The sequence below is a fragment of the Sus scrofa genome, chromosome 9, assembly GCF_000003025.6.
Source record: "Sus scrofa isolate TJ Tabasco breed Duroc chromosome 9, Sscrofa11.1, whole genome shotgun sequence".
In the NCBI taxonomy this organism is placed as follows: Eukaryota; Metazoa; Chordata; class Mammalia; order Artiodactyla; family Suidae; genus Sus; species Sus scrofa.
In genome coordinates this window covers 10,235,453-10,259,684 of record NC_010451.4, presented here as the reverse complement: position 1 = coordinate 10,259,684, position 24,232 = coordinate 10,235,453, and the positions used below count along the sequence as shown (strand labels likewise).

General features: G+C 40.6%; 1 protein-coding gene across 6 annotated transcripts in view; it reads right to left on the bottom strand.

The window, feature by feature from the left end:
• Nucleotides 1-24,232, bottom strand: part of UVRAG (UV radiation resistance associated) — a 282,079-nt gene that overhangs the window by 111,173 nt on the left and 146,674 nt on the right. For all 6 annotated transcript variants that reach the window (XM_021062526.1, XM_021062529.1, XM_021062531.1 and 3 more), the window contains 4 exons: nt 12,155-12,239; nt 10,061-10,148; nt 8,896-8,956; nt 1,185-1,350 (listed from right to left, as the gene is read on the bottom strand). In XM_021062526.1, the coding sequence (XP_020918185.1) occupies nt 1,185-1,350; nt 8,896-8,956; nt 10,061-10,148; nt 12,155-12,239 (400 nt within the window). The remainder of the gene's footprint in view (nt 1-1,184; nt 1,351-8,895; nt 8,957-10,060; nt 10,149-12,154; nt 12,240-24,232) is intronic.

The window sequence follows — 24,232 nt, the reverse complement described above, 5'->3', positions numbered from 1 at the left end:
TCTATTGATACCAATCTTTCTGGCCTTTTCTCTTGCACTTTCCTCAATAAAGTGGAGGATATTTCATTTCTTCTTCATGCCCACAAACACAGCACTTGGAATTTAGAAAGTTCTCAAACCTGACTTCACATCAGAATCACTACAGGAGATTTATATATAAATATATCAATAATAAATAATAAATACAAATATCATGTCTGGGCCTATCAGCTGATTCGAATTTCTGGAGGAAAGGCATTTCCATGTTTCTATGCTAGATTATTTTTATTATGTCTTTAGTATTTCCCTTAGTATAAAGGACTGCTGGGATGCATTTTCTCAGGACTGATGGTCTGAAATGTCTTTATTTTGCCTTTCTTTTTGAAAGCTATATTCAGTGAGTACGGAATTCCAAGTTGGCAGTACTATTTTACAATACTTTAAAATGTCACTGCATCGCGTCCGGTTCCCAATATTTCTATTAAGAAATTAGTTTTTGGCTTTATTAGTGCAGTTTTGATGCAAATCTCTTTTATCTCTAGGTATTTCTTCTTAACATTTTCACTTGGTCTCTGTTTTTCAGCTGTTTTACTGTAATTTCCCTAAGTATGTTTGCTTTGTACTTATTTTGTGTTGTATTTAATACTTCTTGAATTTATAGCTTGATGTCTTTTTGCAAATTTGAACACCTCTGTCCTTATCTCTGAAAATGCTATAATTGTCCCATGTGCTCGTCCCATTCTCTGTGACTCTAATTATTTGTATACTAGACTTCTTCTTGTGTCCTACGCATGTCTAGCACTTTTCTATAAATCCATCTCTTTTGTACCTGCGCTTTGTTCGGGTATTTTCTACTGGCCTGTCCCAGTTCACGAATCCATTTTCCAGATATGCACAATCTGCTGGGAAGTCTTTTATCCTCTTCCTGGTTGTCTCTCCGACAAATCTTTAACCATGTCACTTACTGACCAGTGGCAACAGATACTCCCTGCATATTTGCAGACGATAGGATACTTGCCTTACAAAAGTAAATTAAACTTGAATGAATCCATTTTGCTATCACTAACAAGTCTGACTACATGATCTCTCAAAGAAATGCAGCGCTTTAGAAGAAGATACAAAAATCACCACAATCTAGGTCACGTCTTACACTTGATGCTTCATACCGGCTTAATGTTAAAAGTCTATCTAGAAAAGATACTTACTCTCTCTCCTTTTCAGTCAGCTTGTCATTAATATTATCTTTGATTGTTGATCTCGATCCTTTATGAATTATAGGATATCGGAGGGGCACTTGCAGGAAAAAGGAAACCATGGATACCAAGTGTGCAGTGTAACCGAGGGCAACGGCAATGCTTCCATCATCTTTTGCTGTACATGCAAACACAGAGAAAGAGAAAACTACTATTTACTTGAGATCAGAGCTATGAGATCAGAGTAAATCATTTTTAAGACAGACTTATATGAAATAACTGATAAAATACTGTTCACTCATCTAAATTACATAAAATGTATGCAAATCTAAACACATTAGTAGAACTTTGTTATCTACTGTATTTACAACTATTGCCCAATAATTAATGTGATGAGATTAACAATTTGATACATAAACTTCAGAGTTTTCAGGGCACTGAAGTCTCCAGTACATTCTTTCCCTGCATTTTTAAGGCAGAAATAATACTTGAGTCTATGGTGCAATGTGAAAGTTAGTTTCAGAGGTTTAAAATTACGTTACGATACAAACTTTCTACGTTGTGTTCATTAACAACTTCATAAGCACGACAGCTGTACTGCTGTGCAACCTCATCAAGTCCAAGGCGAAGCGACAGAGCACAGGGCATCCCTTTGGGGTATAAGCTCAATATTCATAAAGAGAGTGTTGTGTAAATAAGGCTGTGAAGTGTGAGATAGGACAAGGAGAAAAATACATTTCAAACAGCAAAAGGTCAAAGCCCACATGGTTCATATACATTCTCTTTACGCGATTTCATGGAAAGCCATTATTCAAAAAACACATGCATTCTACAATCAAACCTAAGTATGTACCTTTTAAGAAGTCACAGATTCTTAACTCAACATCTAGATTTCTACGACGGCCTATCAAGTGATAAATAATCATTCAGGCACTCAGAACTGAGAGTAATATAATAAAAATTTGAAGCTTGCCCCAGGGGAGAAGGAAAAAGTAAATGCGCGGGATACAGTATTCCCAAAATACTTTAAAAAGTTCTCTCTCAGCGTTCTCGCTGTGGCGCAGTGGGTTCAGAATCCAACTGCGGAGACCCGGGTCACTGTGGAGGTACAGGTTGGATCCCTACCCTGCTCAGTGGGTTGAGGGATCCGGCATCGCCACAGCTGTGGTATAGGCAGCAGCTGCAGCTCAGATTCAATCCCTGGCCCAGAACTTGCATGTACCAGACGTGCAGCAATAAAAATAGGAATAATAATAATAATAATAAATCTCTCTCTCTCACATATATACACACACACACAGATTTACCACACAATCTGTAATACTGGCTAGAGAAAGATTTCATGATTGAGAAGACCTTGGCTTGAGTATTTCCTGATTTCTAAGAATACTAACTTCAATTATTAGCAATATTTTCCACATTCTTTTAAACTTATCCTTGGTTATTCCTATAGCAGGGAGGGCTACCTCCCTACTATAGGAACGCCACCACAGCCGTCCACTTCTCAGGCATTCTTCGATGACTACAAAAACAGATTCTTGCTTTCTCTTTGATCATAGTGCAAAAATAGGTACCTTTTATCGTATGCTTTTTTCTCTGCCAGGAATTGGCCATGGTGCTTTATTTCCAACCGTCATTCATTCCTCAACAATTAACTGGGCATCTTTTATATGCTATTTCATCCAATAAAGAGGAAGAAATACGATTCTACAAAGTTAAGGAGCCTATCCAAACCAAATAGAGCTCGTCTATGAGCTGACCTGACCCCGATGCTCCGTCTTTAAACACTCTAGCACACCGTCTCAGAACTCTGGTTTCTTTAAACGTGGAAGCCTAGAATGTATCAAGCATATGACACACATGTACTACCTTAGATTCTCCATGCTTCTCTAGTAAGGGCAAAGAACACATAAAAAGTCTTTGAGTCCTCAGGGGCATGTTGTCTCAAATGAAACTGATGAAAAAAAAAAAAAAAAAAAAAACCCAAAATCAAAGGGCATTCATTTCAACGGACGACTGGGCATGCCCTAACGGACTAGAATCCTGACTATTATTAGAGGCCCTGTGCTCTTGGCCCGGTGCCACTCAAACGCTGTGAGTACTGTTACTTTTGCTGCAACATGTGTATCAGACTACCTGGGAGACTAAAATGACATTATTTTGTAAATTCATTACTTTAAAATGTAAGCATCATACTCTATTAGAGCTAGGGAGAATCTGATGCTATCAATTTAGAAAAGAGAAAAGTAAGATTCAGGTGGTGTACGTGACTGAGCCGAAGCCAGGTAAGTAAAAATGATGAGTGATGGAGAGAGAGGGAGACAATAGCATCTACACCACAGCCCCCAAAATACCGATCCGTGGAATCACAGCTGGGACTCTGATTCCATCAGAGGTCGCGAAATCCTGCCTCCTGCTTTCTGCAAAGAATAGCGTTTAACACAATTAAAATATTCCTATCGGTAACAGGATTTGGCCTTCAAGAACTTCTTTGAAAGGGAGAGGAAAAGAAGAAGAGAGCTTACGGCGACGAAGGACAAGCGACTTAAAGGACAATGCGACTCGGCTTTCGGTGCTTTTCACTAAGCTTTCCTTTCCTATGTGACCTGACAGAAAAGGATCTGCCAACTTCCAGAAACCAGAAGGCCTCTCAGTTAGGCTTCCAAACAGGTCAAATGCCAATAATGAATGTTTAAAAAAATCTATCCAAGGCCAAACACTCAAGCATCTACATTTCTCCGTATCACTACGAGGGCACCACTGACGTATCAGGCCTTTGCATGTTCTCCGGACTAACCTCCACGTGCCTATTAAAAGAACAGAAGCTGGACTTCTAACACCTTCTCCCTTCAATAAGCAAAACAATTTTGCTTACATTGAAAGATACAAAGGCATCTCTAAGAGAATCCTCACACATGTTCAGCAAAAAAACGCAAAGAAATCGCAAACACTGAAAACTGGGTAACACGGGAAATCAGCTTTGATGCTGGTTATTCTCACTCACCGTTGTTCCCACAAGACTCCCTGCTCCACGTATTAAAAACCCTCGGCTGTTCCCACTCCAGGCCACAGGGCTCAGTCCCAGCCTCACAGTTAAACACCGTGGTGTTGGATTTCCAATATTGAAGCTTTATATTAAAAAGCATTTTAAAAGGACCACGGGTGAGGCATTACAGGGCCCAAGGGTATTCCAATACCCTCGAAAGGAAAAGCACCTCCTGGTTGGGAAGTCACTTTCATCACCCCAAGACCACTGAACCTCCAGGGGGAAAATGTGAGCTCATGCGGTTAATTACGGCTATTGCTGGCCACGAAACCTCAGATGTCACATTCTCTTGCCAATCACTTGAGCTAAACAAACCAAAAGGTTTAAGGTTTCCAGCATTCCAAGATCTAAAAGACTTTCTACATGCCAAAGCCCAAACCTGGCTCTCTGGCGTGTGCTTTTCCAGGAAGCATTAATGACGTCCCCAACACCTAATGCGGGGCAGAGGTTTGTGTTCCCTGCACTGACCTGGGGGTTAGAGAGGTCGCAGATGATAGGTTTGTTGGTGAGAAGGCGTTAGAGACGAGCAGAAGGGTTCACAGAGGAATAGGAATTAACTAGAAGACTCAGGTATGTGAAAAAGCCCTCATTAGAACAATGTTATAAGGGACTTGAAACAAAAATCTGCATTTCCTCCTAATAAATATTTCTGATTTGTTTTTTCAATGTAGGTAGTAGCTACTTGGGGCTGCAGTCATTTTTATGATGATGAAAGCTTTCATGCAATTTGTATGATAAGAAATTCCACAAACCCACAACGGCCATGACAACATTACAAATCAATTCCAATGTTCCTTTGACTTCTGTGTTGGACAAACTGTTAATATGCAAATGCATCCAAGTACGATAAGCGATCTAAAAGCTCTTACCATCCTGCCTTCCCAATCACTGAGGCAGCTGATTTGTTAAGGAACCAAGCACCCACTGATCCAGACAGGACAAAACAGTTAAGACTCTAATCATGGCCACAGCATCTATGGATCATTCCACGTTCTCAATGAGACACTGTTTGACACATGGACTCGCCTTTCCAAGAAATCATGCCTGCACAGAGGGATACAGACACAGAAGGAAATCTGGGTCTCATTACCACAAAAGGCTCTTGTGTTACGGATTACTTAAACACACACACAAACTTTTTTTTTTTTTTTTAATGAGAACTTCTCAGTCAGTGGAACTCAAACAAATACCCTCCACTGGACAACATTCTCCTGTTGTGTCCAGGTCCCTCTCGTAACACAACTTACCCAGTTAGAAGAGCACCATAAATGTTGGGCCACTACAGAGGAGTCTCCCAAAGAGTATCGAGACATGCAATGTCAAATCTAGCAAAGTCTCATGAATATAATATTTTATAGAATGAGCAGTTTAGAGTTCCTTCATAGAGTCTTCCTGAGACTACAGCTGCTACAGAGCACGAGAAAGCTGTCCGAGGTCTGGAAGAGGTTATTATTCAAAACAAGGAAGACACCTGCATCGTGCCAGGATTAACGTGGGCCTGAAACTCAGGCCCAGCAGGGATGACTTTAGCTCTGCCACTGGCTAGTATGCGTCTTTGGAAAAATGAACGAATCTCTCTGAGCCTCAATTTTCTTGTCTTTAAAAAAAAAAAAAAAATTGAGTGTAATTCTTTCCTTCACAGAAGGAGTTAATTCTCACAGGTGTGAGAATTAAATAAACAAGAGAGCATCATGCATGAAGGTCCGTGTTTCCATATTTCTACTCACCCAAAGGAGAATGTCCATCCTTCTTTCGACAGGGGGATACTACGTCATCGTCTCAGATACCTCAGGTAGCATCACCTCTAAAGATTTCCCTTCTCTCCTCCTGACAGAACTGATTATTCCCACTCCTTCTAAGGGCTTGACACACAGTATGAATTCAATAGGTATTTCTTGATTGGCTTGATTACAAGATAACCTCAGGTGGGCTGAAATTCCACCAAGGCAGGGTCAATGTCATCTCTCTATACACCCAGCACCTGGCACGGCACATGACACACATCGCGCACATGGAAAACTGAGCATATGGAAAACTGAGCATATGGAAGCAAGCGCCTTGCAGAACGCTACCATAAGATTTTAAGGCTCAATACCAGCACATGTGCTTCTTAAAATTTCCGATTCCTAGGAGTATGGGAAGTAAATAGGGCTTTGAGTAAAATTAAACATTTATTCTATCTCCCATTTCATTTTTTAGCAACTGCACTAAAAAGCTAAACTAATTTTTAAAGGCTAGAAGGAATGTATCCAGCTCATTGGGCAGCCTAAGCAGAGATCACCAACAAAAGCTAGAAAAAAACCTGGAAACAAAGCACTTTGAGAAAACAAAGAATCAAGAAACACCCCCGATGAATGAAGGTGAGTCTCCAGCAGCGATATCCTTGTGTCCCTCACTGCCTCCTCTCAAATCACTCTGTATTTAGCAGCCAGAGTGACTTTGAAAAACATAAATCAACTCACAGCAGCCCCCTTATGGAAGCCCTCAGGGCTTTCCCACTCCACTGAGAAGAAAACAGAAGCTCCTTACAGTGGCCTCAAGGCCTTGGCTGGTTCTCCTTCCTCTTCTGATGGGATTCCTCCCTTCTCTCTGTGCCTCAGGCACACAGCTCTGCTCTGGGCTTTTCCGTCCTTCCTTCCTCCTTTCCTTCCTCTCTTGCAACTAATTCCAATTACATTCATTAGTGCCTTCTATATGAAAAGCTTTTTCAAATGCCAACCCTTCAATCATCACAACGAATGGAAGATGCCGCTATGATTTCATTTTACAGGTGAAGAAATTCAGCTCTGAGAGATTACATGGTTGGCCCCAAATCCAGGTACCTCCTCCCATGCTCCCACCCTGAGTTCTTTCAGATATATTAAGCCCATTCCTCTGTATCCTATGCCCCAGCTCTGGTACAGTCTGTTCCTTTCAGCCTTGAGATTTTCTGGATAACTGTGTCTCCTCAGAGAGGTCTTCTCTGATGGCTTTAGCTAGAGTAGGTTCCCCTCTTCTCTGAGATAGCACATCCTTATTAAATACTTGTTTTCTTGTTGAGAGGTTATACGCTCCACGAAAGAAGAGAATACACTTGCTTTTTCCTTTACTATATCCTCAAAACCCAGCAAAGTTTCTGGCATTTAGGCGATTGATTACTATTTTTACAGTGAATGAATATTCTGCATCTCTGCAACCTGGCACAGGGCTCAGGGTACCAGCTTTGTTAAACAAATGAATGAATGAAAGAATGGCGGGAAAGATGTGTTAAGAACTTCAAGATACCATATCGCTGTCCCAAATCAACACCAAGGCACATCTGTATGACGTACGGAGACTAGAGGGAACACTGGACAGTGGAAACCAGACAAATCCTGACGAGATCATCCCTTAGTTTTGTGGTGGCAAGCAAGTCACTAAATAGCTCATTTACATATTGCAAAATGAGACTGTGTCACCCTCCTCACAGGTTCCCTTTGCTGTGTGGGTGAGGATTACAGACAAGGTGAAATGTCATGTCCTTCGATTTTATGCAGCAGGTGAAGCAGGTAGCACGTGAACTAATGTGCTCGTCCTCTCAGTCAGGAAGTCAGCTGGGATGGAAATGTTCTAAAACTAGGGTGTCGAGATGGCTCTACAACTGTAAGTAGAATAAATGCGGAATTTTGAAAAAAAATTAAAAATTAAAAAAAAAAAAAAAAAAAGGAAATCAACTCAAAGCTTAGATGATTTGCTCCAAAATATATAGTTTCTAGAACGGTAAGGATGACTTGAATATAAGTTTTCCCACTCCTGTTTTATCACTCTTCTTATATCATGTCCCAACTACTCGCTGTAAGGGCTGTCATAAAGGACAAAGGAGGTAATAAATTAAAATAGTCTTAAATGTTAAAGGACCACAAATTACATTTTCGTTGTAGGGAAATGGAAGAAAATCCCAATCAGAACTAGCAGTGGTCTCTTCTTGAATAACTTCTTCCCAAATTAATGTGTTAGCTTTGGGAATAATCTATACAATGCTTTCATAGTCCTCAAAGCATTGTTTAAGTTAGGAGAAAAGAACTCACTTTGCTAACAATAAAAGTAAATTTTCTGCCAATATGCCAAATAAAACAAATTGTTCCCTTTGGTATACTGGTAAAGAGATTAGGAAAAATATTTTTAAATACAGTAATAATCTATAATATCTTTAATGTAGATTTTAAAAAAATTAAATGAAGACAGAAATGACAGTACAACAAGTTCAACCTATGGTAACTGGGAATGTCACAAAATTAAATTTTCAAATACATTTAATGTCACAAGAAATACACTTTTTTAAATAGAACAGATTAATGTTTACTCTTTTGTTTCCAACTACACACAAATTTTTCATGAAAATCAAAACAAAAGGATAAGGATATTATTAGTATTCTTAAGAACACTACTGTTTGGTTTTCTTGAAGCCCATTCAAAGACTTTTTTTTTTCAAATTTCAAATAGAAGGTTCAATAATTTTTTTTTTCTATGCCTAGACCAAACAGCCTCTTAAGTCTTCCATTAAGGAATCTGACTCTATATACTTACAATTGAGAAGGGACAGAAGGTCCATAAACCCTTCTGGAGAAAGTGCTAGGCAACTAATATTTCGAGATCTTTTTCTTAGCAACACACCTATGTATCATACCAAATCTTTAGAAGTGAAAAGAAATAAAATACCTTGGAAGTCCTCAGAATTGGGCAACTTGACACCACATACAAAGTAATCCTTATGCTCATTCTGTGAATATGACCAAAGCATCAAATTAATTGTTTGTGTATAAAGCAAAGAAATTCTAAATCTCAAAATTTCAGCAGGTCAGTCCTAATTCAAAAGGAAGACTGTCATGGACTCAAAATATTATCCTAATTGTTGAAGCTGACTGATGAGTCCATGATGACTTTTTATATTATTAACTGAACATATACTATAAACATTTACATCATATCTAAGCAAAAAACCATAAAATTTCAGTCATAAAACCAACCTCTGACTAACCAATTCATAGCTAGGAATAAAAATTTTTAAGGAGAATTAACAAGATTCTGTGAGCAACCTAAAATCCTATTAGCTTGCCCTCAAAAAGTTAAGTCTTTCAAATCTCTTTTCAGTAAAAAGAAAACAAAACCACCAAATTTAGCAGACTGGATTCTCTAAAAAAGAATCCTAATCAGTGACATTTGCATTTACTTGAAATAACTAGATCCAAAAACATAACACCCTGACAGTTACTTTAGGGATATCTTAAGCAATACTAATGAACACAAATTAAGTCATTTTTAAAGCAGCACACATGTATCTGCACGCATGTGTCAGATATGGTGGAAGAGGATAATCTGGTTGAGTGAAAAAGTCCTAAAGAAACCAGAAACAATTCGGCATTCTTTCTGATGTTATTAAAAAATAAAATGGTGGAACCTAATGCCAACTAAGTCTAAATCTACTTTTTATTTATTTATTCATTCTTTTTTTAGGGCCAGACCTGAGGTGCATGGAGGTTCCCAGACTAGAGGTCAAATCAGAGCTGTAGCTGCGGGCCTATGCCACAGCCACAGCAACACCAGATCCGAGCCGTGTCTGGGACCTACACCACAGCTCACGGCAATGCCTGATCATTAACCCACTGAACGAGGAGGCCAGGGATCGAACCCACAACCTCATGGTTCCTAGTCAGATTGTTTCCACTGTGACACAACGAGAACTCCCTAAATCTACTTTTTAAATAGCTTTTAGCTTCTGAGTGAATCATGACAGAGAATAGGATTAAGGCTAGAATACTGAAAGGAAATTTCAAACAGAAATTGTCTTTTAAAATAATTTTTTGAAAGAAAATGTGAAACTTACCAAGTTAATAGGGTAAATGTAGGAAAGCTCAGATAGTAATTGCCTGCAACGAATCGTCAACTGAGCATTAGTCTTCAGAAAGAGTTCTCTAATGGAGAAAGAAGAAAGCACATTTGTTTAAAAAAAAACAAAACAAAACAAAACAACTTTGCATGCTTTCTAACAATCACTTCCATATAACTGATGCAGAGAAAGACTAAACAGTCTGATTATGGCCTCAGAAATTCAGAAGTAGAGGCAAGAGTAGTAGTTAATATGGGTCCTAAAAATCTCTAAATACTATCAGTCAAGGCAACTATATACTGAGGCCTAGCGTGTGTGTCCACCACCAGGCTAAGAGGGGAAAAGGTACAATCACCGACTGAGTGCCTACTACTATATGCCAGGAGCTCTACAAATGGCTTTATTTACTATAACGACTTACTCAACTGATGTTACGACACCTATTTCACAAACAAGGAAACAAGATTTAGAGAGGCCCAGTAAGCTGACCAAGCCTCAGTTAATCTGAGACCAATTTGCTTTCAGGAAATACCCATAAGGAGATCCTCAAAAAGTACTCGATTTTCATTTACAACTACAGATGTTATAATGGCCTCAAAAAATAAAACCTGCTGCCATATTACAAAAATAACAGAATAAAAAGAACAAAGTAAAAAGCCATGCTCTGATGAGATGATGCAGTTTTTCTCTTGAACGACTTAAGAAACATGAGCAGATAAAAGACCGTAGAACATACCTGCTCAAGTGCGTCAATGATTTTTTAAAAGGGGGAAGTTTAGGAGAAACAACAGAAGGTCAAGGTGGAATATACAAGTAGGAGGGTACTGCCAAGAGCACTGAAGACAAGGGACCTAGTCCTGCTTTCCTACTGAACTGGACAAGGAGTAACTTGCCAGAGCTTTGTTTGCATCTCGGCAGATTGAGAGGATTAGACAGATGACCTCCCAGGTCCTTTCCGGGTCTAACAGTCTCCAACCCTCAACTGCTAAGGTTCCTTGAAGAAAAACGCAGAATGGGATGACTTTCTAAGAAAAGGCAGTAAAGATGAGGAGAAGATCAGAGTGGCAACAAGTTCAGCATGTACTGGAGAAAATAAAGGAAAAACTCTTAGCACTTGTTAAACATCCTAGAGTGGGATGGTTCTTAGGAAGAAGGCAAAAAATGGCAAAGAACAGTACTTTAAGAAGAGAGGTTTTGGGAGTTCCCATCGTGGCTCAGTGGTTAATGAACCCAAGTAGGACCCATGAGGATGCAGGTTTGATCCCTGGCCTTGCTCAGTGGGTTCAGGATCCAGTGTTGCCATGAGCTGTGGTGTAGGTTGCAGACGTGGCTCAGATTGGCATGGCTGTGGCTGTGGTGGAGATCAGCAGCTGTAGTTCTGATTCGACCCCTTGCCTGGGAACCACCATATGCCATGGGTGTGGCCTAAAAAGACAAAAAGACAAAAAAAAAAAAAAAAGAGAGAGACAGAGAGAGAGGTTTGGGAGTTCCTGCTGTGGTACAGCAGGATCAGCAGTGTCTTTGGAGTGCTGGGACACAGGTGCAATCCCTAGCCCGGCACAGTGGGTTAAGTATCCAGTGTGGTTATAGCAGCAGCAAGGATCAGATCCCTGGCTGGGGAACTGCATATGCCCTGAGGGTGCCAAAAAAAAAGAAAGAAAGAAAGAAAAGAAGAGCGGTCTGATACAACACAAGATGACTAGAAAGTTGGAGAGACTGACACTAAAGAGAGTCTGGGAGCTGTTGATGTAAACGCAGCCGAGGTGGCAGGAGTAGGTGTGAATGAAGAAGAGTGAGGACGAACTGTAGGCGGCGCTAAATGCAGAGGAGCAGGAGGCGCCGGGGCTTTGACATCGACAACTATGTTCACGTTCCCGGTTGTGCCCGCACACAAGGAGCTCTCAGAACCACCTGTAGCAGAGTGTGGGACACATAGTAGGTGCAACATAAATGAAAGCGGCCCTGACAGCCCCGACATGTGCGGAGTATCAATTAACACCAGCGGCTTTCAAAGAAACACTCTTTCTCCAAATCTTATCCTCAAAGTAAACGCTTAACGCTCGTAACAGTTACGCTCAGCGTGGCGTTTACCTTTTCGCCGTACACTCCTTCCTCAGCTCACTGAGAGATTCCTTTTGGAGCTGCAGCTTGAGGTGCTCCGTTTGAAACGCATTTCCTGGAGAGACAAAAGGAGACAGTTCCAGATGTAACACCGCTCGCAGGCTGCGCAAGCGCAACCAGAACCGGCGAGAGCCCGGGCCCCTGACTGAGAGAGGAATACAGAGAGTTAAAAGCTAAGGTGGGCTGGGTAAGGAGGTGTTTTGGGGTGAACCAGAAGGAATTTCCCTACGGGCCCCATCTTTGTACAGCTTCTAGCAGGAGTCAAAGAGTAAGAGTTGGAGATTCGGTCTACAGATTTCTGGGTTGCTGACCAAGAAACCCCACATGACTGTCAAAATTCACACAAGTTCATTTAAAAAACAACTGGCTCTGGACTCTGAGTGTTGAGGCCGACTCACTCAAGCTTCATCATTGTAACACGTGTACCACACTCTGGGGGGCGGGGGGGAACTGCACACAGATGGGGGCTGGAAGTAGATGGGAAATCTGTCGTACTCGTGCTCAACTTTGTAATGCACCTAAAACCGTTCTAAAAAAATACAGCTTTTTTTTAAGTGGTTAATGTAATGTGTTTTCAACTACAAATGCTATATAACATTAAGAAAAGTATAAAAAATAGAGCAGAAGAAATTATTGCATATTGACGACTACAATATAGTTCATAAACGTAAGTAGTTTTTTTTATGACATTTCATCTGATAAATACAAGTAGTTTTAGTTACAATCACAGTGTGCAGGAAATGCATATTCTGATTTTTCCCAATGATGTCACTAGCATTTTTGTATGCTGACAGTCTGAGTTACAATGCTTAATGGCTGTATAAAATTTAACTCCATAGATGTGAAACACTTTAACTGATACCCCAACACCTCGATCCCCTTACAGGACATTTAATTTCCTTTAAGAGTTTACGTTAGCATGGCAATGGATAATATTTGTGTTCATATGCCTGATTTCCTTAATATTTACATCAACTTTGGAACCTCCACTTTGATTTATGTGATCATAAAACCCTTTCGCATCTTCCTACTCTAAGAAAACGAGACTGTCTTAGATTCTTGATGATCCAGGCCTGACAGCTCCAAAGGGTTCTGCGAGCACAGAGGAACGGTCTTTGATTCTGCCATACGAAGTGCTAGATCTTTCAAAGGAGTTTAGTTTCATGAACTGGGATCCAACAACGGAAGGTGACCTGAACGCTTCTGCACATCTCTAGGGAGGAAGAAGGAGGTTAATTAACCAAAATACAGGTTGGACCTTAGCGCTAAATGTACCAGCCTAAGTAAGTTTACCCACATACCTCTAAGCACACTGTTCTTCTCTCTCAATTTATTTTAATGACCAGTAAGTTGCTAACTCTACCCCCCAAGCAGAACTTAACCAAGGAACACCGCTTTTCTTCTTTGGCCCCAACAGAATCCCTTCCCAGATTTTACCCTCAATGATTTCAGAAAACACTGAAGTTGACAACCAACTGGTTGTTCTCTGTACTCTTCCTATTCCTGCAAGTTTTCTGTAAATCCAGAATGATTTCCAAATAAAAAGTAAAAGAGTAAATGCAACCCCAGAAAAAGGTGTCCCGAGAGGCTATGGTTTTCCATAGGTTTTAACAGAACTAAGGCTGTAGAATGCAGACTGGCAGCGACTCTCTAAAACACGTCCAGTTCATTTTTTTTTTTTTTTTTTACGGCCACACCCATGGCATATGGAAATTCCCAGGCCAGGGGGTGAATCAGTTGCAACTGTGGGCCTACACCACAGCCACGACAACACCAGATCCAAGCCACATCTGTGACCTAAGCCGCAGCTTGCGGCAATGTCGAACCTTTAACCCACTGAGCGAAGTCAGGGATAGAACCCACGTCCTCATGGGTACTAGTCAGATTCTTAACCCACTGAGCGACTCCAGGAACTCCTCAGGTTCATGTTTTCTGTTAAAAGGCAATACACTTCATTGGTTACAGGGTGGTCTCTGGAACAAAACTGAGTGAGTATGGTTTAGTTGGGTTCAGGTAGAGAATTAAGTATTTCAAGATACCTCAGAAAACTCAGCGTAGGTTCCAAAAGGTACTTCATAAGAAGTAATGATAGTGAGCAGTGATGTGCTCGATCTCTTCGGGTGTTGTCTGGGTTGTGTATTACCAGCCTGGACACTGCATGATTGGCGCTGGGTCCTCCTAAGCATAATGAATACGTGCGTAACGGAGCAGCGATGTCCATCTTCAAGACCACGGATGTGTCCTGCTTCTCATCTAACTTCTAAATTCCTGAAAATAATACACTCCCAACTCTTCCCTTCCCTACTCTTCTAATACTGCATCAATTTTACTTTATGCATGTTATAAACCCCTAAATAGTTACTTTGCATTATAAAATTAGTAGTCTTTTATAGCAAGTTAAAACTAAGAAAAATTTTCTTTATAATATAACCATCCTTTATTTCTGGAGCTCTCAGTTTTTCCTGTGTTGTGCCATGTATCATATTTCTTCTGACGCAGAACTTCCTTTACTATTTCTTGAAGTATAGGACTGCTGATGATGAATTATCTTAGTTTTATGGGACTCTGCACTTCAGTTTGAGTAATTTCTATTGACCTATCTTCAAGTTCAATGATTCTTTCTTCAACTGTGTCAAATCGACCAATGATTCTATCAAGGGTATTCTTCATCTTTATTACTATGGTTTGGGTTTACAGCACATCCATTGGACTGTTTCTTATAGTTCCCATTTCTCAGCTGAAATTTACCACCTATTTCTGTTTATCATCCACCTTCCACAAAAGTTTCAGGCTTTTGTGGAAAACTTCATCATAGTTATTTTAAATACTCTCTGATAATCCCAACATTTCAGTTGTCTCTGAGTCTTTTTCTGCTGATTTTTTCTCTTGTCAACCTTTTGTTGTTGTGGTGGTGGTGGTGGTAGTATTCGTTTTCTGTTTTTAGTTTGGATTATGTTTTTTTGGCTCAAAATTTTCAACTGACTCTTGAACATCATTTGCAGTGCAAGAGAGAAATAAAAGGACATGCTGCTTCTTCTATTCATTTGGAGGGTTGAGTTAATACAAGCAGAAACTGAGGGAGTTCCCGTCATGGCTCAGTGGTTAACGAATCTGACTAGGAACATGAGATTGCAGGTTCGATCCCTGGCCTTGCTCAGTGGGTTAAGGATCCAGTGTTGCTGTGAGCTGTGGTGTAGGCTGGTGGCTACAGTTCTGATTCGAGCCCTAGCCTGAGAACCTCCATATGCCGCAGGAGCGGCCCAAGAAATGGCAAAAAGACAAAAAAAAAAAAAAAAAAAAATCAGAAACTCAGCTGGATTTGGGTTCTGCTGCTGCCATGACTACCTTCCATGTACCACATTCTTCAAATTTCCTTTACTTTTCCCTTTTGAGGGTGGTGGTAAAGATGGTTTGACAGAGGCTTTTTCTCAATGATACTGTTCTACCCTTAGATTTAGGTATTCCCTGTGAACCAGCACCCTAAGTAAAGGTAGCTCACCATGCTCTTGCCTCTCCTCAAGTGGTAAACTTGTTGTTCTGTGCTTTCTAGCCTGTATGGGAAGGAAGGGAGGGAGCTCCTCTGTTGTCCTGGTTAAGCCAAGCCATACTCTGTGTACCTGCATAGGGCCTTCTCAGTGACACTGTCCCTCCCCTAGGGATAGGAGATTTCTAATAGTCCAGACCCAACAGAGTTTCCTGCCCCACCCCTAAGAGTAGTTTTTTTTCACTTCTTCTTCCTCTAGGCACAGCAGGTCTTTACGTGTGCCCTGGGGACTGCAAGGTTTGCAGCTCTTCCCTTAGAGGCTTAATGCTTTTGTTCTTAGGGAAAAGGGTAATACTTTTCTTACAAAAACATCCATCCACTCCCCTCCTCTAGACCTATACAACTGAGGGAGGTTTTCTATAATATCTGCACTGCCTCCATCTTTCCTGTGAATACCCAAGGTAAGTCGATGCAGAAAAAATGGCAAACAGACACGAACTGCCTTGTGTCTACTAAAGTCTCAAGGCAAACCACACTTGGTGTTTAGAATGTGTTAAAAACTGTAGCTGGATTATTTTAGCTTCTTACACAAGGGCCCCAAATTCCTCCCATGCTCTGTCACTGGAGAATCAGTCCTAATATCCTGTCTTTCCCTAGAGATGCCCATCTTTCCTTATGTATCAGGCTACTTGGGTGCCTTGAGAGCTTAGTACTCTGATAGATCAAGAAAATTTATAATTTTGTACATTATCCAGCTTTCTCTTGTTGTTAGGATATAAATGAAGCTCCTGCCACCTTTCTACATTCCCAGGCGGAGGCTGGAAGTCAAATCTGAGGATAGTAACTTGAGAATTTTTTTAAAAGCTCTTCTCTGTTCTTTGTATTTTCTGTTTCTTTCAGGTCAGCTATTCTGTTTCTTCAACTTGGTCTTGTTCATAGCGTTTTCCTCAAATATCTGATGATCCTTGGTTTTCCCTTCAAATCCATAAAGAAGTGATTAGACTAATTAGTGTAGGCCATAGTGTATGTTTCCTTTGAAGCTAAAAAGATTTATTTACATAAAAAGCCCCATACTTGAATGCCAGCTCAGCTTAAGTGGGCAGGTCCTGATGACAATCAGGCTTTTCTTCAGAGTACATAAGCTGGGAGAAGGTAGCACCTTTACTTTCAACTACTACAACTGCTAAATAAGGGGGACTTTATTTGGGGATTTTATTACTTTGGGGTATTTCACTCCTAAGTAGAGCTGCCTTTCATGTTTTCCCTCTGAGTTGGTTGTAAAACTCTACAGTTAGGCTCTGCTCTACCTTTTTATGTCAGTCTTCTACCATGGGACCTGACCAGGTCAGGAATCCGTTATGTTTAGAAAGTAGCTGGAGCAAATGTTAGAGGAAGTTACTCCAAATTCACAAAGGAGAGAACGTGGGCCAGAAGGCCCAGTTACCCTAATTATTGCTCCCATCCTCCTGATTCTCATACTTGGGAACAGCAAGTTGAGGCCTCTGAGAGTTCTACCAGAAACTCCCACTGTCGCCTTTTCCATTTGTGCTCTAGCCTGCAGTTTTCCTCCACTCTAATTTATTCATCAGTGCAATTCTACGTTTTGCGTCTCTGAGAACTGTACCAAAAATCCTTGCTATTCTGATGGCAGCCTCTTTTATTTTCACCATCATCAAGGACTTATTCTTTATGCATGTATCTTTATCATCATGTCAATGAGTCATTCAGAGAGAGAGAATGCAGACACATGTGCTTGGTTTACCATACTCCAAAACTGCTGTCTGAAACACTTGGCCCTATTCATGCATACATCATGGTCCCTCTGTTCAGCAAAAACTCAAGTCAGGCACTTTAATTTTAATAACCAAATGTCAATGCTGCTTCCTATAAACCGAATAGCTAAAGAATATGAATCTTGCTTCATTCAATAAAAAAAAAAGCCAACACAGACTCTTTAGGCTCTCTCTCACCAGAGAGTTTGGTCTCAGACTGGCCCGTGGCCAGCTCTTGTCACAATTACAGTTAAAATCAATAAACTGTCATTCTTCTGAGTTTTCTACATCAAGGCAGATGACCAAAAAGCAATATACTTCGACTATTTTAATTTTCTCCCTGCAGAAATGCCTTTTCTGTGCTATGATTTATGATCTGCCCTTCTCAAGGGTTAATAGATATTTCTTGCTGGAACGTTCACAAAATTGCAACTGACTGTACTTCATTATGATATTTAATATCTAGCACATAAGAAACTACATGCTAAATTCCTCTTGGAATTTGGTGCCAAGAGAAGATTTTTTTTTTCTCCCTAAAGAACTGATATACTTCCTTATGACAGGCAAAAGGGAAGTAATTGATACCCTTCATAACTCTGTACAATTGGCTTGACAGCTGAGAGAGTCAGAGCTAATCTTAGTGCTTAAAAACAATAGGCAGATCCTATGGGAGTCCGTGTATCATACTGGAAAGCCCATGGACTTAGGAATCAGAAAGATCCGGGTTAAATTTCTCTCTGTGCTACTTTCAGGACTCTAAACAAGTCTTAACTTCTCTGAAATTCATTTTCCTCATCTGTAAAATGGGGATAATTTCACTTTTACTGAATATTTACATTCTCTCAACCTGCCCCCTTGAAGCTCCAAGTAGGCAGAGAAAATTACACAACCAGCCTAAATGATTTTACTTTAAAAATAATAACCACAAAGCACAACAGGCAAGACAAGCAACAATCCTCCTACAATTTCCTCAGCAGTTTACCTTCTCATTCCTGGAGATTACTACTCCACACAATCCCTGCCCAATCCTTAATGCTCCCCTAAATCCAATACACTAATTACCTTGACCTCATAAAACCTAAAACAATAGAATTCCTTCATAGTCCTACCTACAACCAATATGTAAACTCAGGACCTTCGATGCCACTTTCTTAGCCTTCTCTCCTGTTCAATGGATGAGGCAAATATCTCCACTTATACTCTGCAAGTCTCTTTCCAATCCCATGTCATGGTACTCTCTTCCTAACATGGGATGTCCCAGCTATAGTGGTCTCCTTTCTATGCCACAGTCCAGGCACTTCCTATGTCCAAACCTTTTCACTTTGGTAACCCAGCAATTCTTATCTTGCAAGACTGAAGCTCTTCAAGCAAACCTTTTCTGAGCTATCTCTGTAAAAAGAGTCTCCCATAGTTAACTTCTATCACCGCAGCTTGTTTCTAGTCCTTGTTCGAATCTGATACTTAGCTTATTTGTTGGTTTCTTGTTTGCTGTCTTACCCACTAAGTAATGATCCAACACTGGAAGTCTTAATTCTTCCCCTTCCCCTTCTGCTCCCGATACCTGCTTCTCCTCCAGTATCTGTCTCAATGAACAGTTTAATTATCTGGCCAGTTGTCCAAACCAGAAGTTGGAAACTGTCTAAACCTCCTCTCTCTCCCTCCTCCAATCTGCTAAACCATTAACAGTCCAGTCCATCGTTAAATATCTCCCGAACCCACACCCCCTCCTCCCTTTTTCATTTCCAAACTGTTGAGATTTTAATTACATACTGTTTATACAACTGTCATAACTTCCTCACTTATAATTCTCTACCCTTAATTCTTCAAAGAGAACTTTCTAAAACATACATCTGACCTCCACTCTACATTACGGTCATCAATACGGTCCCATCTACTTTTTGTCTTTGAGAAACTGGCTTATGTGATTTCAATAATCTCCAAACTTTTGGCCGTAACTTCCTTTATGATCAGGTCATTCCTTACCTCTGCAGCCTCTCTATGGACCTTACTCAAAGGTTCGCTGAAGCTCTACTGGAATTACCTGCAATTTTCTAGTCTACTTCCAGCCCCTACATAACGGTTCCCTCTACCTGGAAAGCCTCACCTTCTCTCCCAACTATCTACCACTTAAGCTTCTGGACTCAGCCCAAGTGTCACCTCCCTTACTCAGTATTCTTTCTTTCAGATGCTCTCTTTGGTGTTCCTACGGCACGCTCTACAGATTCCTGTCATATAACCATCGCATGTGTCATTCTGTTTCTAACATCTTACACAGTGCCTAGGTCTTTGTAGCTGCTCCATAAATGAACTGTAAACCAGTATATAAATAGTTACTGTGAATGTTATTTGAATTGAGACACTAATGGGGGGAAATATGGTTTTTTATTAAACGTCATAACTAAATACCTGCTGGAAATGAAAATGCATATACATTAATAAACATTAATAAGATCAGCCCATGACCCAGCTCGAAGATGCTATAGGCATTGAGAACCACTGCCTTCCAGGCATAGGACATTTAAGGTTATGGAGGAAAGAACCCCTAGGAGTTATGTGGCCACCCAGCAAGTCAGAGGATGGATAGAAATTATCTTTTCCCTCCTTATAATAAATCACTCAGTCACAATGAATTTTTATAAACAAAAATATAAAATATATGATAGGCACAGTTTCTTCCAAATGCTTGCACAAATTAATCCCTATGGCTCTACTATGAGCTGCACTCCTTACTGCACAGATGTATAAAAAGATGCAGAAGTTAATTAATTCTGTTACGGTCATTCAGAAAAATCAGTAGCAAAGACAAAATGTCATATATTACTGACTTTGGAGTCTAACTGAGCTCTTGGGCTGAGAACCAAGAGCACAGATAAGCCCCAAGTGTCAAGGAAATGTCCTAATACGTAAGAAGCCACTACGAATATTCGCATTAACAAATCATTTCACTACTTGCTAGCAAACACACTAAATCATATGGAAATGCACAACAGGACATCTAACATGGGGGAAGAGGGAGGGGAGGGGAAGGAAGCCAGAGAAGATCTCCTGGAGAAACAGACAATTCACAAAGGCCTCCATGCAGGAGAGACAGACTTGAGCAAGTTTAGACATCTTGTAGTGCAAAGAGAAGGTCTGTTCAGCTGAAGTGTTCAGATTAAGGTGGGTCCTAGGTGGTCTCCTTAAGTCAACTTCAATTAGGACTTTATCTTAAATGGTACAGAAATTCAACAAAGTGTAACACAGGAATAAGACAGAAAGTATTTTGCGCCTATTTTTCTGGGATCATTTCAGTTTTACAATTCACCTGATCATCACACACATCCTTGCTACAAAAAATATGTATGCTCCACAGGCCAGCAACATCAGCAGAACTGAGGAGCCTGTTAAACCTCAGCAAGACATCAATACAGTTGTAAGTACTATTATTAATTCATTTCAGAGATGAAGCCAAGTAACAGCACACGGTTATTACATAGCCAGCAAATAATGAGGCCAGTCATGAATCAATGCATTCTGAACCAAAACCTGTCCCTTTAATTGTAAAAGATTTTCTTCTGAAATGACTGAAAGGAAGCAAAATCGATTACAAAATAATTCTCTGACTCTGACCTGTATTTCATAGGGTGTAAAGATTTAAAACATGTTAACTATGGCCTTTACTCCACATTCCAAACGCACATGACACAAGAGATTTTCTCTTTGCCATTACATCTCATTTATCCATCAATCCCAACTGTCTGAAATATAATGATGCAATGTAAATAAACTAAGGATAAACAATTCAGGCACCACACATAATGCACACTGCTGAGACGAGAGCCCCTCAGAGCTTCCTTCTGCGATAACGTGCATGGAGTGCCATGTAAGGTCTAATAAGTTGGGCACTGAAAAGGATGCTAACATAAAAGTGCCAAGTCCAAACCAATGAATCAGGAAAATAAGACAACGGCAAAAATACTATGGGATGAGAAAAAGAATGTATACATGCATATGCCTGGGTCCCTTTGCTGTATAGCAGAAATTGGCACAACACTGTAAATCAACTATTCTTTAATTAAAAAAAAAAAAAAAAAAAACTATGGGGACACAGAAGGGGGGGGGGGAAATTTCTGGATAAGGGAGAAGAAAGCCTCCAAAGAGAGGTCATATTTAAATACTTCTCGAAGAAGCAAAATAAGGGAACCGAGCAGAGATGGGAAAAGCATATTCTAACAAATGGTTCAGAGGTGAGAAAGCATAGGAAAACACTTCCTTTCTGAATCATGGAATAACATATCAGATTTACCCTCCTGTTGTTAACAACTAAAAAAATCACACACAGATTTCTATGTGACTAAGTCATTTCAGACATTAGCTAACAGGCAGCCTGGCACAGTGGCTTCTGGTGGAAGGGACACAAACAAGGTGAGCCTACATTCCTCCAGCTCCCTGGGTGGGGGGTGTTTCCAGGCCACTATGCACAAAGGGTGGACAAACACAAAGGGTCCCAGCAGTGCCACCAGGTTCACGAGCCTCCTCTCTTCACACCACACACAAAAATGAAACCCAAATAAAATCAGAGGCATAAGAACTAAAGTGATAAAAATGCTAGAAGAAAACCAATGCCCTTGAGTTTAGCTAAGATTTCTAAAATAAGACAAAGTTTACCTAAAGAGAAATGATGAATAAACTCAAAAGACAATATTAAGATATGGAAAAAATATGTCAAACATGTATCTGATAAATGACACGTATCTATAGTATATAAAGAACTCTTAGACACCAATCATAAAATAGTCTCCCAGCAACTCCCCCTCCGGGGGGGGGGCGGAGACAGTCAAAAGATCTAGCTATTTCACCATAGAAAATATACAGACAACAGATGAGCACAATAAAACATGTTCGACCACACTCATGAGCAGAGAAATACCAGATTAAAACCACAATAAGAAACAACTCTACATCCACTGGGACGGCTAAAATGGGAAACGTGTGGCTATGAAGTAAAGGGCGCTCTCATACATTGTTAGCGGGAGTATTAAACAGCGTAACTACTTTACAAAGTTAAACCCACCCGAGAACATGTCCACACAATGGCTTCTACTCAAATATTTACAGCAACAATGTTCATAATAACTCAAGACAGGGAGCAAATCTAGTCTACAGGTCAACGGATAAACAAATTGTATATACACACAGTGGAATACTCCTCAGCACTAAAAAGAAATTAATTCTTGACACAGGAGGTCTCTGATGGCCTAGTGGTTAAGGATCCAGCATGGTCACTGCAGCAGCACAGGAATTTCCACATGTCATGGGCACAGCCAAAAAAAAAAAAAAAAAAAAACAAATAAATAAAGTATACTTCCGGACACACACAACCACATGGATAAATCTCAAAATCATTATGCCAAGTGTAAAAGAGCCAGATAGAAACAGTACACACTGGAGTTCCTGTCGAGGTGCAGTGGAAAAGAATCCAACTAGGAATCATGAGGTTGCGGGTTTGATCCCTGCCTCAACCAGGGGGTTGAGGATCCGGCATTGTCGTGAGCTGTGGTGTAGGTCGCAGACGTGGCTTGGATCTGGTGTTGCTGTGGCTGTGGTGTAGGTCGGCAACTGTAGCTTCGATTCAACCCATAGCCTGGGAACCTCCATATGCCGAGGGTGCAGCCCTAAAAAGCAGTAAGTACATACATACATAAATAGTACATATTGTCTGAGGCCATATACATAAAATTCTATAAAAGGCAAGTGATGTCAAAAAGTAGGGGAGGAGTTCCCGTCGTGGCGCAGTGGTTAACGAATCCGACTAGGAACCATGAGGTTGTGGGTTCGGTCCCTGCCCTTGCTCAGTGGGTTAACGATCCGGCGTTGCCGTGAGCTGTGGTGTAGGTTGCAGACGCAGCTCAGATCCCGCGTTGCTGTGGCTCTGGCGTAGGCCGGTGGCTACAGCTCCGATTCGACCCCTAGCCTGGGAACCTCCATATGCCGCGGGAGCGGTCCAAAGAAATAGCAAAAAGACAACAACAACAAAAAAAAAGTAGGGGAGTCAACTGACTACAAAGAGGCAGAAGGGGGTCTGGAGGGTGATGAAGATGTTCTTTCACGCACCGTGACAAACACTTGCCTGAATACATTATACAACTCATCAAGTTGCACATTTTAAACTGATTATATTGTATATAATTATATCTCAAGTGAATGGATTTTTAGAAAGATAAAAGCAAAGAAATGAATGCACACATATTAAGCTCTTAAAAATTCTTTAAAAAATAGTAACACAGGAGTTCCCATCGTGGCTCAGTGGGTAACAAATCCAACTAGGAACCATGAGGATGCAAGTTCGATCCCTGGCCTTGCTCAGTGGGTTCAGGATCCGGCGTTGCCGTGAGCTGTGGTGTAGGTCACACAAGTGGCTCGGATCCCGAGTTGCTGTGGCTCTGGCATAGGCTGGAGGCTACCTCTCCGATTCGACCCCTAGCCTGGGAACCTCCATATGCCGGGGAAGTGGCCTTAGAAATGGCAAAAAAGACAAAAAAAAAAAAAAAAAAAAAAAAAAAAAAGTAACACAAAATGACAAAATGGGTAGAAGATGTGACATAGGTACACCACAAAGTAAGAAACACAGAAAAGCTTATAATAAACACCACACTTAATGGTGAAATACTGGAAGCTTTCTCCTTGAGACTAGAAATGAGACGAAGATATCCACTGTCGCCACTTCTGTTTCATACTGTGACGGATGTACTCGAGAGGGCAATCAGGCAGGGAAAAAAATGTTAAGGCATTAATATTAGGAAATAAATTAAA